The sequence below is a fragment of the Plectropomus leopardus genome, chromosome 10 (assembly GCF_026936395.1).
Source record: "Plectropomus leopardus strain MGB_pleo_1.0 chromosome 10, ASM2693639v1, whole genome shotgun sequence".
NCBI lineage: Eukaryota > Metazoa > Chordata > Actinopteri > Perciformes > Serranidae > Plectropomus > Plectropomus leopardus.
This window is the reverse complement of record NC_142185.1, coordinates 4,673,752-4,687,230: the sequence shown is the minus strand read 5'-3', so window position 1 is coordinate 4,687,230 and position 13,479 is coordinate 4,673,752. Positions and strand designations below refer to the sequence as shown.

At 36.5% G+C, this 13,479-nt stretch overlaps 1 protein-coding gene across 1 annotated transcript; it reads left to right on the top strand.

The window, feature by feature from the left end:
- Nucleotides 1-1,386: 1,386 nt before the first annotated feature.
- On the top strand, nt 1,387-7,019 carry LOC121949464 (uncharacterized). The gene is made up of 3 exons (XM_042495156.2): nt 1,387-1,772; nt 3,122-3,279; nt 3,362-7,019. The coding sequence occupies exons 1-3, from the start codon at nt 1,595-1,597 to the stop codon at nt 4,100-4,102; spliced, it is 1,077 nt and encodes a 358-aa protein (XP_042351090.2). The 5' UTR covers nt 1,387-1,594; the 3' UTR covers nt 4,103-7,019.
- Nucleotides 7,020-13,479: the final 6,460 nt, after the last annotated feature.

The following is a 13,479-nucleotide window of genomic DNA, read 5'->3' as shown; positions in this document are numbered from 1 at the left end:
TTTACGTCAACTTTACAACTCTATGAGGATGTAGCCTCATTTTATTATTAGCTCGTTATCATCGTGTCCAAATTCTATACGATCAAAGCTAAATTAGTTTTGTTGTTGAACTGCAACTTCTTAAAATGTATGAACTCTAAATATACGAATCAAATGCTCAATATATAATTGAGAGACGCTGTAAACTAATATAATACTACTACTGTTACTACTACTACTACTACTACTAATAATAATAATAATAATAAGAAGAATAACAATGATAATAATGATAACAACTGATCCAAAATAGGCATCCTCAGGCTCCTTCTCAGGTGAGTCTTCCTCCTCTTAGCACGACCGTCCTGCTTCACAGCCTGGCACATACCTACATACATAGGTATAGACATGTGTTGACAATAAGAAGAAGCAAGTCCCACTGTCCCCCACACGGGACAGGGGTTTTGAAAGGCTCATAAATAACATTAATTTCTAAATAGAAAAGCCTAAAGTTATGACTCACCTAAATAAAACAACACCAAAACAGAAGCAACATATTTTCAAAAAAAATTATCATTTACATTCAAATGCACTGCAGGGATTGAATGATGCCACCAGCAGCAACATGCTCAAAGAACTGGATGGGATTTTTAAAGTAGCTGCTGATTAGTTTGTCCCACAGAGGTAAAATATGCATTGCTGGGTCTGGGGTGTTAAATCATTTAAAATACTTATATAATAAAGTATTTTGTGGTTTATGTGTTTGTTAATAAAATGCCACCATGTTTTAACATGGGAAATATAAGCAGTATTTATTTAATTTTTGTAAATTAAATTTGAATGTAGATTGAAGCGAGAACAATAATAATAATAAGAACAAGAAGAAGAAGAATAACACAAATAATTGACCTATATAGCGCCTTTCTAAGTGCTCAAATATATTTCACATGAAATGCAAAACAAATACAAGATAAATAATATGAAATATTAAATATTCTCATAATAATAATAATTGATAGGACCTATATATATATATAGCACCCTTCTCAGTGCCACAGGATGAATTAAATGAAATGCAAAAAAAAAAAAAAACACAAAATAAAACATAAATATAGAAATTATCTAATATTTGCCTGATGCATAACCATATTATAAAAGCGGTGTATAATATAATATAATATGATATGATATGATATGATATGATATGATATGATATAATATAATATAATATAATATAATATAATATAATATAACATAACATAACATAACATAACATAACATAACATAACATAACATAACATAACATAACATAAGATAAGATAAGATAATATAATATAATATAATATAATATAATATAATATAATATAATATAATATAATATAATATAATATAATATAATATAATATAATACAATATAATACAATATAATATAATATAATATAATATAATAGCTAGTCCTCCAGATCAGTTGGTGGCAGTAATCTTCCAGTAAATTATCTATCATCCTGAGTGACGCAAAACTGAAGAAGAAGCAGTAAAAACATAATCCGTGAGGGAGACTGAAACCGGTGTAATGAAATATTATTTTCGGTAACAGGAGTTTTCCCCAAAAACGATGACACATTTTCGCGGTCAGATCCGGGGTCCACACTGGGGCCCCACTATGGACAACATGCTGATAGATTTCTGGCGCAAACATGAGTGCCTTTTTAATTCCTCGGTGGATTCTTACTACGACAAGGACCTGAAGACCAAGCTATGGACCGAGTTCGCGATGTCCATAGGAAAGCCCGGTGAGAGGGTGGATGGAGAAACACGTGTGCTTTTGATGCTGCATTCAGTTAAAGTAACATCTGTTAGCACAGGGGCAAGTAATGCAGTTATGAAACCAGCTGAACTTTATGGAAGTCTGTATTAACTGAATAGAATTGTCTGATATGATGTTTGACATGCACAGTGTAGGGGAGAGCGGGGTCGGTTAGGACAGTAGGGTGCCTTTTTAACAAGTTATAATTCAATTAAGCTCATAAGCGTCTTTGAGTACCTAGAAAAATGCTATATAAGGCTCATCTATTAATATTATTATCTTTATCATCAGTCAGCCACACCCTCATGATTTTCCATCTCAAACCGAAGACCTAATTATTTCTCACACTTTTATTCTGAAATCAAAAGCCTCATAGCCTCCACAGCTAGCTGCACAAACTTTTTAACTTCCTAATTGTTGACTTTTCATTTGTTTGCAAAGTAAAACACAGTCAATAGCCTACAAAAATATATAGGCTACACATAGTCTATAGTAATCATAATGAGCTGATATCTGTACCGAAATGAAAACATAACTGAAAGCCATATTCTATATATCTCATTAATTTGGGAAAATAAAATCTTAAATTATCATCTTAAAGACATGTGTAAAACAAATGTTATTTGAAATTTAAGGTTTACAAATATAGACTGGATTTTTTTTTCAGCTGAAATGTTATTTCATCCCATCCTACCCAACCCACTGTCCCAACCATCCCAGGGAGGCTGACTTTTTGGAAAATGCACTTCTTTAAACCAAAGCAAATTGGCTGGATTTCTTTCAAAAAATAAAAGAAAGAAAGAAAAAACAAAAAGAAAGAAATGGATAGAGGGCAATGAGCAATGAAAATGAGCAAAAAATGGATAAAAAGTTAGATCTAGATAGAAATAGATAGAAAAGTTACCTGAAAATTAGCACTAAAAACAAAATATTGAAACAACAAACAAACACACAAAACAAGTCAAAAAAAAGCATTCACAAGTGTTAAAATATGATACTATTAATAAACATATTTTTTGTGCAACACAGTTTTAAAAATTATGAAAACAGTTTTGAATTTTCCCCCTTTTTGGATAATTTTCCAGTTCTTCTTTCTCAAGTCATTTTCTTGTCACCTTTTACCAGTTATTTCCAAGTTTCTTATCACCTAAATGTTTTGAAGGAAATCAAACCAATTTGCTCCTGTTTCAAAGGTTTAAAAGCTTTCAAAATGAAGCAAGAAAACTGATGATCCAGGTTTCAAAATGTTAATATCCTCACTTCTCCCTTACTACTAAATTCCTTCTGTTCAGTTACAATCAAGCATATTCACTGAGGCATATTTTCACCCTGCAGTATCTGACGTTGAGAGAAGATCCAGATCGCTGCGGACTCAGTATGGGAGGGTGTTATGGCATCCGGAGAGGGTCAGCACCGCCCAGCAAAAGATGCTCCGAGAGAAACTGGATTTCTTGAGGCCATACATCGTCCGCAGGCGAGGTGAATCATATCTGGTGAGTAGATCTAATGCATAAAAACATGCAGATGCTTCCCAAATGACACATTTTTTTAAGATTCTGCTTATTGTTTGTGCAGGAGGACAAGTTTGATGATCGGGAGGAGGACGAGGAGGAGCTGGAGACTGAAGGAAGTGTTGACCAGGAGATGGGGAGCTCATTTGATAGCCCACTGGATGTGACAGAGCTAGATCCAGACGATGAACGCGACCCGTCCTCCAGCCTGAACCCCCAGCACTGTCCGAACCCGCCGCCTCAAGTCACAGATGACATGTCTTTGAGCTGTCCTCATGACAGCGGTTCTGCTGATCAACCAGCTGCAGCAAGCACATCCAAACACAGCATACTCAACCAGTTTGTAGAGGTCATGTTGGCGGATATGCGTCAGATTAAAGACCCTATGGTGCTAATGAGACTCCGCCGAGACATCACCGACCTGGTGTTCAAAGCAGTGGAGGAGGACATCGAGAGACGATGCTCCCGAGCTCCATCTATATCCACTCCAGGGGAGAGCACACAGTTACACAGCTGCTCCGGGCCCCAAACTCAGGCGCCTTCACAAACACACCCCAGCTGGAGGCAGAGGTTTTTAAAGAGAAAGAACAAAGGGTGTGAGGGAGTAAGGATACAGAGATGGGAGGAGATGAAGCACATGAGGAGGATGTCCAGGAGTCAGTTCTTACAGCCCATCCAACAAGGCCAAGCAGTGGAGGGGACGAGTGAAAACAGCTCTCTAGTTTTGATTCCGGCTTCTGAGATCAAAAGAGAATCGGAGCCACACATGGTGAAGATAGAGGAGGAGATGCTTCCATCGGTTTGACATTTTAGATACAGGGTTCTCGCTCAGTACGTTTACATGCACAGTTTAGTGTAGCTACAGGTTATAGCTCATTTAGCAAATTTAATTTGACAATTGTCCTTGTCCTAGTATACAAGCACTGGGGGAGAATCAATTTATTGACGGAAGCTTATCCGACTGTGCAGGTGGAGATATGCCCTCTTTCAGCTAAATGCTATACACCTATATTATTTATACTAGTTTTAAGCAACTTATAAATCATTATCAGTTAACGTGTACGCTATATTTAGTATATTTTCATGGCTTTACCTTCCTGTATAAAAGCTCTTATCAACAGGTATTTGAAGCCGTAATATCAAAAGAACCAGACTCCACTGAGAAAAACATTTTACTCCACTGAAGGACAGAGCTGCTGCTCTACCCCTGCCCCAATCAGCTGTTGTGGAAGGTAAAGAGGAAACAAGATACAAATATAGTGTACACTTAAGGTGATATTGATTTTTTCAGGTGGCTAAAATATGTTTTGCTGTGGCCCCGTCTACAGCAGGAGATCACTTAGCCTCTGTGCTGGTGTTGAGGGACTACTTTATTTATCAGAGGAGGAAGGTGGCTGGGGTGTGACTTTTTTGATTAAAATAAAGTTAAAATTCTACCTTTTCAAGTTGTCTGTCCCTCACCTAAGCCAAAATTAAAAACACAGGTCCTGCCTCAGAGATAACATTTTTTTACATACCTGACCTGTTCTGCAGCACCCTTTCCCCCTCGTAAGTAATGAACAGTCCCAAGGGAGGCTGGCAAAGGGACTATGTGCATGCTCAGAACACCAAGTCCAGTTAAAATCCAACTGGGGTGTGGACTTTCAAAACGTCGGACAAAAAGAGGGGTGCATCAGGGCGAGGCTGACCCAACTTGGACTGAGAGCCTCTCTTCTACCAACCCTTTTTCTGTCTAATGTCCAGTCGCAGGACAATGAATTGGATAAAATGCGGTTAAGGCTCGCTCAGCAACGGGAGATCTGGGACTGCTCTGTGCACATCTTCACAGAGACATGAATAAGCCCTAACATCCCGGGTCAAGCTGTTGCACTGGATGGGCAGACCTTGTTGGGAGCCATAAGGACACAATACTCTGATGCAAATTCAAAAAATGCACTATGGGAATTGAATGATACCATCAGGGGCAACATGCCCAAAGAACTAGATGGAATTTCATAGTAGCTGCTGATTTTAATCAACTTATCCTTTAACGCCAGAGATGTAAGCGAAGGTCAAAAGTAATTCTGTTTTATAAACTTGGTTTAAAAAAAGACTGCTAAACCTTCTATCTTCTATTGTCTTTCTCGGTTTTTGAGAAATTTGATTTCAGTCAGACCAACATTCTTACAATTTTCATTGGACAAACACAATGTTTGACTTTTTTTTTTAACATCATGTAAACGTACCGAGTCTTTCTCCTGATTTGAGTTGTCTCAGTCAGGGAGTGTAGGTTAGAAAGCTTCTCAAGATTTGGAACACTTAAACCAGTCATTTAACACTAAATAATAACAGTAGGAAACATATTGGCATATAGTGGTGTGATATATTTCCCTCTTTACCATACAGAGGTCCTGGTATTTGTATTAGCACTTTGTAGAGGATTTTAGTCATCCATGACTTTATTAGTAAAAGATATGGGACTATTACAAGGATAAACAGGTATCAGACGACTTAAAGGGATGGTTCAGATTTTTTTTGAAGTGAGGTTGTATGGATTACTTATACATAGTCTGTGTTTTACATACAGCAGGTGTCAGTCGGCACACCCTCAGCAGACTGGAGACCGACACTGTAGTTAAGCAATGTACTGTTGTGGATGGGGGCCAGGAACAAAACATCAACATTAATTTAAGTGTACACTTTATAAGAGTATTTTTTCCCACTTAACCTTTCTGTCAGACAACCTATTTCAACATGTAGTGTATGTTACACACACACACACACACACACACACACACACACACATAGATATACGTAGATACAGATATAGATATAGATATGCATTTATTTGTTGTATTTATTTATTTATTATGGTGTGAACTGGTGTTTTGACCACTGTTGTAAACCAATTGCCCCTCAGGGACAATTAAGACTTTCTAATCTAAATCTAATCTATGCTCTCATCAAAGCCACCCAACTCCATTGAGAAAAAAGTGATTTTAGCTTGCTGTATACAGAGGCTGCTGGTCTCCTGCTGCTTTGATCAGTTATTCAATTTGCGATATTGTTTGACTTTGGTGAATCCAAACTTTCCCTTTTAAATGGCAAAGCATACAAAAACACCAGTTAACCAGCTAATCGAAGCAGTGGTAGACCAGCAGCTCCTGTGTTCTACAATGTTAAATCACTGTTTTTCTCACTGGAGTCTGGCTTTAAAGATAGCGATGTAACAGATTTGTTTTTCAGTTGGAAATCACTGTCTTGACACCAAGGTAAAGGATTGAAAAATATTCTAAATATAGCATACTCTTATAGTGATATTGTTTTTTTTAGGTGGCTAAATGTGCTTTGTTCTGACCCCTCCATGGCAGTAAATTGTTTAGCTTCCATGTTGTACTCCAACCTGCTTCTACAATCTGTAGTTGTGCTGACTGATATCTTCTTACTTCATTATAAAAACAGTGTAATCCATGAATCTGAAACATCCCTTCAAGGACAGTAAATTACAACACCAAGGGCTGTATACAACATCAGAAATCAGAGCAGAGAGACTTTTCTGCCTCTTCAAACACAAGATGTTGAGTTTATAACAAAGCTACGCCTTCAGCAATAAAAAACAGACTCATTGCGTGTGGTACTTAACATGGGAGTACCTTTTAAGCTTAAAAAACCCACAATTGTGATGTGTGAGTGATGGATAATTGATGCTCTGCTCCTATTAAAGAGAAAATACTGTTTTTGTCTTTGCTGTGTTCTGTGTGAGTATGTGGGGACGTGTTTGTCCAAGTACTTATTCTGCAGACATTGGGCCTCATGCAGCAAAATTTTCTGTTATGTTTTCAATTAATTTTCTGGTGAGAGAAAATATAGAGGGAAGTCAACTCCAGATGCAGCAAACATTCTTAACCATTCAAATCTGCTCTTACCAAGATTCAATGATGAATCCCACTTGATCCTAAGACACCTGTTAGCACAGGTAACACCCCCTAAACACCATATTAGGGCAGGTTTTGTGCCGTGTGCAAAGATTCTGACACAAGAAGTGCAGACATGAGTCCAAAAAAAGGCAGTAAAAAGATCTTCTGCAGTAGTGAAACTGACATAGGTCTACTGATAAATAATCTTAAATAAAAATGGGATTTCAGAGAAATGTATTGAAGCATTAAAAGTAAAAGAACGCATACAAAAAGTTTTAAATACATTTCATGAAAAAAATGTATTTATTTATTGTAGAAAAAGCAGAAAGTCCTCATACATACAATTTTGAAACTGGAACCATGAAATACTTAAGCATAAAAAATGACTTACACAGTTATAAAAAATAGTTGCCTATTACCAACCAAAAACATGAAAATATACAAGTGCAACTGAAACAATTAGTGGATTAATTGACTAATTGCTTCAGTTGCACTTGTATATTTTCATATTTTTGGTTTGAAAAAAATCCTAATTTGTAAGGTAAATTTAAAATAATTGTAGTTAAGTAAAAACTACAATATTTCCCTCTGAAGTGTAGTGGACTAGAAGTGGAAAGTGGCACGACATTAAAATACTCAAGTAACGTAAAAGTTCCTCAGATTTGTATTTAAATCCAGTACTTGAGTGAAAGTACTTAGTTACATTCCAGCACTGATCAGCAGAGGGATGCACAGTGACTGAAACTACAGTAGCTGAATCAATGCACCAAGTATAGCAGTATTTCTTTAGCAATCAAATTTAATAATCCAGCCATTATAATTACCCTGCAACAGTATCTAAATTTGATACAATGATTTTCACGGATTTTAACAAATCTTCCAAACAAATACAAACTTTTTTTTTTTCTTGCGCTGGGCAACAGTTTGTGAAAATGGAACCATTTGCAAGATTTTCCTCTTACCTCAAACAAAAGCAAAAATAAGTTAACGCGGATGAATCCCAAAAAACAGTGGGTACTAAGAAATTAAGAAGAAATTGTGGATAAATGAGAGAAAATGTGTTTGTATATAGTGTCTTACAAAGGGCTCACTGTGCTGTCCTGCACCAGAGAGGAAAGCACAGTTCCAATCACTGACCAGCAGAGGGTAGTGTGGATATTTTTGATGCTGTAATATAGACTCTTTGGATTACTGCCTATTGTAACATTTTGACTCACAAATGAGCAACAGCAAGTTCTGGTACAAAAGCATACTCATATTTCTGGAAGCAACACAATTAAATAGATTGAAATGTCCCACACAGCTGAAACCTGTACAGTGTTCACTCAGCACATTCAGAGTTCACAGCCTGTGTTGTTAAAATGTTATTTACAGGTTATGAGAAATCAAAATGTTTCAGGGAATATACAATAAATCTGGATATTCTGTACATGCAAGGTAGTTGTTCTAAACAGGGCCTTGCATTTAATCAGTTGGGGCTACAGGAAGAATTGCTTTTTCCCTGAAGGGGTCAAATATAAGCAGTAAGCATATGGTCTCTGCTGTCATGTCTTTTATTCTATAATTATGTGTGTCTCGCCAATCATGAGGGGAAAAGGCTGTGGAGATTTTTCCTTTTTACCATCCCAACAGGTGAAACCTTTTCCCATTCAATTTCATCTGTAAATACTTAAAATACGGGAAGTTGAAGTTTTGCATCAATGTGCTGTTGTTTCACAAGTCGATGCATCCAATGGACTTTTTTTTAAAAATGCGTTTATTTTAAACAAGTTTGTTAACTGTTTGAAACCTTAAGAATTTGGTTTGATTTTTTCCAAAAACATGGGAAGATGGTGATAAACAGCTCAACAAGAAATGGCCCAAAAATTTGTACATTTGTCAAAAGTTACAAGAAAATTACCTCAAAACAATTTTTCTACAAAAAAAGACCTTAAGAAAGTGCTTAAAGTCATATAATAATACTATTAATAATAATAATAATAATAACAACATATGAGCAAGTGTGTTCCACACTTACAACACACTTATGGGAATTATGAAACGCATACAAAAATATAAAATAAAATCATCATCATCGAACTATTGTTTATTCAATTATTTTACAGCAAAGCCCTGAATTCACACAGTGGGCTATGAACACTGAACTGTTTCCACAATAATGCTACAAATTCTATGAGTACAAATAACTTCCAGAAATGGCTGTCAGAAAGTAGTAATACAATCAGTAGTTAAAAGTTAATTAGCAAACAAAAGCCAGATTAGTGGTTCATCAAAGAATGCAGAGGCTAAAACCAGGCTTTCCTGTAGCAGGACAGGGTCTCTCTTTCAACATGGCTGGATCACCATGGTAACTCAGGTGCCAATCTCAATCTGGCCAGGAGCAGGTTATGAAATCATCTGAAAAGCATCTTTCACATTTGAAGAGCACCACTCTATAACCACTGTCAGTGTATGAACAATACAAATCAGCAGCTGGGAGAAAACATTATAAATACACTTAATACAACTTATTCAACCATATTGTGACATAAATGCCACCTAAGGAATGTTTTTTTGTTCTCACGACACAGGAGCCTACAGTTTATCAGTGATGCAGAAAATCTGACACAGAGAAGTGTTCCTCTTATTCACACTCACTGAACTATTGAGTGTATGTGTGGTGTTTTCTGGTCAATTGGTCCACAGTGGCTCGAAATGTAGCTTCTTTAAAAACACAGATCGCATTACACATTAACAGGTGACTACATACTTTAAATCAGGATGAGGCTAATTTCACATTAAATGCGATATAATTCCTTCAAATCATACCATACCGATTTATAATTTTCAAACGACACGCTGATCACGTAATTTGGTTCTGGTTTTCTGTGAAGGCACTAAGAGTCTGAAGCAGAAATAGTTAACAAGAGTCAGCTAATAAACCTCCTTCATATGGATAGCTCTGAGCGAGGCCGCAGGGTTTGTGGAGTCAGCTCAGTCACAAAAATCCCGGCCCCGTTCAACTTGTTTCCCATAAAACCCGCCTGAATTCCCTGAAGTGGCAAACAAATCTACCATTAGTGAAAGATTCATAATAACAAAAACAACAGCATTGTCCAGGACCCTGTTTCAGAAAGCAGGCTCAACAAACTCTGAGCCTGATCCCAACCTCCGAGTTGACTGAGCCTAAGCAGAGTTCTCTGAGTTTTCGGTTCCAGATCAGCTGAACAGAATAAGATTAGTCAAGTCTGAGTCTGCTCAGCCTGAGAGAGAAGCGTGTTCACAGTGAGCACAGAAAGCCATCATCAGTTGAGCGCGCAACATGATTCACACTGGCGGGAGGCGGAGTTAAAAGGACAGCTAATTATTTTACCCCACCTAAGTTAGGGATTTTAATGATCATGCATGTGGAACATGAAAAAAAAAATATGGCAGCTGTCCCTGTCAAATAAAGAAATATTCTTCTTCTAGCTGTAGCCTCATTCACATACGCAAATACAGGTGCAAAATAGAAATTATTACACACATCACTGTTTCTGTAAAGAGACGGTAGAGTAGAGGATCAGAAACCGTTTCCTGTTACTGGGAGTCGACGCTGAAACTGGTGGAAGGCACTTTAGTTGGAGGCTCTGAATTGAAAATTGTCAGTGTATTTCTCCAACATGATTAAATAACATGATTCATTTATTTGCTCATTTCAGAAGGTGACAATGTCACTTTTGCAAAGCCAATTATATTATGGCCTCAGTGTGAATGTTCAATAAATGTCTTCAAAGAGTCAGTGGAGAAAAAAATAAATCATTGGGATTGTGAACCTCATTTCACCAGTGACCATAATCATTTTATGAAATTATTTCCAATGGAAAAAATGTCAGCTGTGTTGTGTCTAATACATAGAAAATAAAGAAACTTTATTCTCATTATACTCTTTATACTCATTTGCTATATCCCCTTATATTAGTGCAAATCCACGATGTGTAATATTTGATATATGAGGGTGGAGAGGATGGCTCAGATAAATGACAGACTGTGAAATGACACGCTATCTTTCGATACTCCTCTGGGAAAGATCGGATATCAAAACAGCTCTAATTTTCCTCTCCTGACGCAACAGCCTTTCATTCATTTGTGCCTCAACATCCAAGATTTCATTGAGAAAAGTAACTGTTGTGTCTGCCTGCCTGCTCCTCGGTCAGCATATGATCAGTCTCAGGCTAAGCGGAGCATGTTGCCATGGTAACTAACTCAGGGTGACGCTAAGCTGGCTTTGTGAAACGGAAAACTCAGAGTTGCCCTCATTTCAGGCTCAACATACTCAGAGTCTAAATAATTAACAGAAATGACTATAAACAGTAATAAAAACAGCAAAAAAAACCAAAAGATAATCAGCAAACAATTTGGCCATCAGTGAAGAATACATAACAACAGCAGTAGGAAAAAAACAAGAAAATACTGAAAATAAAAACAGTAACAATCATGTCTTTGGATTACCAAAGCAGGTGCTTTACACAGTATCCATCATCTAGCATACTGAAAATGATTTTAGACAGGTCTCCCTTAATCTCAGTGGAACCAACCTGTGTAAATTAGATATAAATAAAATAACAATAACAATAAAATATAACAATGAAAAAAAATAGATCTACTCACACATTCCTTTCTTATTTCAATTCCTCTGGTAACCCTACAATTTATTTAGTGCAAAGCTTATTTACCAAACTAAGAGCTCGCCTGAGGAGTTTCAAGGGATAAAAAAATCCTGAGTAATGCCTTTTTATTTTAATACAAATTATTGTAAGTGCTTTGGGTCTGAATATGTTTCTTCTTTGGAAAGCAAATTACTAAATTCATCACTCTCACCAGCAAAACTGTTTTACAACCACACAGTGGCAGTTGACCAGGTTACTTGAAACTTGAAGCCCAAAATTCAACAGTGTCATGTATTGTCACTGTTGTTGACCATTTTGTCAACAGGGTTCTATGTAGTTTCTGGCCTGTTTGTTACAAAATAAAAGAGAGTTGTCAAATGTTTGGGTTTTTTTTTTGGCTAAGAGTAGGGACATTTACTTTATATTATTATATTTTTTATTTTATTATATTATTATATTTGTAATACCCTAACATGATGTTTGTAGCTCCGGGGAAAATTTCATGGAATTCCTCTTTGCTTGTTTAAAGGCACAGTTTATATACAGAGACTGGCTTTGGCATTCTGATACTTTAACAGTATTTACAGGGATTCAAGAAAAAAATATCATAATAAAACAAAATCATAAAACATATAAATAAACTCTTTTTCTTATACTCTTATTTATACCACTGCTGAAATATATATATAATTTGTAAAATGTGTACATCAAAACAATTGACACAATATATCAAATTCTGAGATTTCAGCACGATTCTACACCTGACAGGCGTCAGATTTCAGCACGATTCTACACCTGACGCCTGCTGCTGTTGTCTAATGCAAACATCAAGTTTAAATCCTCTGGATAGTGATTGAATGCAGCATTTCTACCAACCTGCTGGATATAAAGATGTCCTGCAGCAGCACAAATAGCCAGCAGATCTCTCAGCTTCTTTAAGAAGTTTTGACTTATAGTAAGAGGTAACAGACCTTAGAAGAAAGGCACATTATTGCAGTGCATTGGAGCTTTGTGTTGGAATGTCCTGAGTCCCACTTCTTTGGCCGTCCTGGGGACAAAGAAAAAAAAAACCAAACACAATGCATATGTATAAATGGATACCAACATCATTAGTCCAAACTACAGGGTTGAAAATATTGTGAAATATTGATATTGAAAAGCACATTTTGAGTGCAGAACAGTATGAGTGTGAGTATTTGACACTGCACAAAAAATAATTATGTACAAAAAAATCAATGATGCTGCAATTTTTTTAAGATTATTTTTTGGGGCTTTATTGCCTTTAATAGACCGGACAGTTTAAGTGTGAAAGGGGGAGAGAGACGGGGCAACACGCAGCAGGGGTCGAGGCCGGAATCGAATCCATTTTTTATGTTTGTTTTTTTTTTACCTAAAACCATAGTGGCATTATGACAAAAACCTGGCATTTAAAGGGTAAAACTAACACTGATGTCAGTTAAAAACACTAAACTCAATGAAAGTAGAAATCATATTAATGTATAGTATTTTTTAAAACTTGATTTTGAGAAGCGCATATTGTGCGCACAGTTACACACAATGAGATCAGAGACTGCTCTGCGCACATCTTCACAGAGACATGGTTAACCCCTGACATCCCGGCTCAAGCTGTTGCACTAGATAGGCAGACTTTATTCAGA

Excerpts from the sequence above, each read along its gene's own strand:
- LOC121949464 (XM_042495156.2), top strand. The coding sequence starts at position 1,595 with ATGACACATTTTCGCGGTCAGATCCGGGGTCCACACTGGGGCCCCACT. Across the intron at positions 1,773-3,121 it reads GATGTCCATAGGAAAGCCCG|TATCTGACGTTGAGAGAAGA; the intron begins GTGAGAGGGTGG and ends TTCACCCTGCAG. Across the intron at positions 3,280-3,361 it reads GGCGAGGTGAATCATATCTG|GAGGACAAGTTTGATGATCG; the intron begins GTGAGTAGATCT and ends TTGTTTGTGCAG.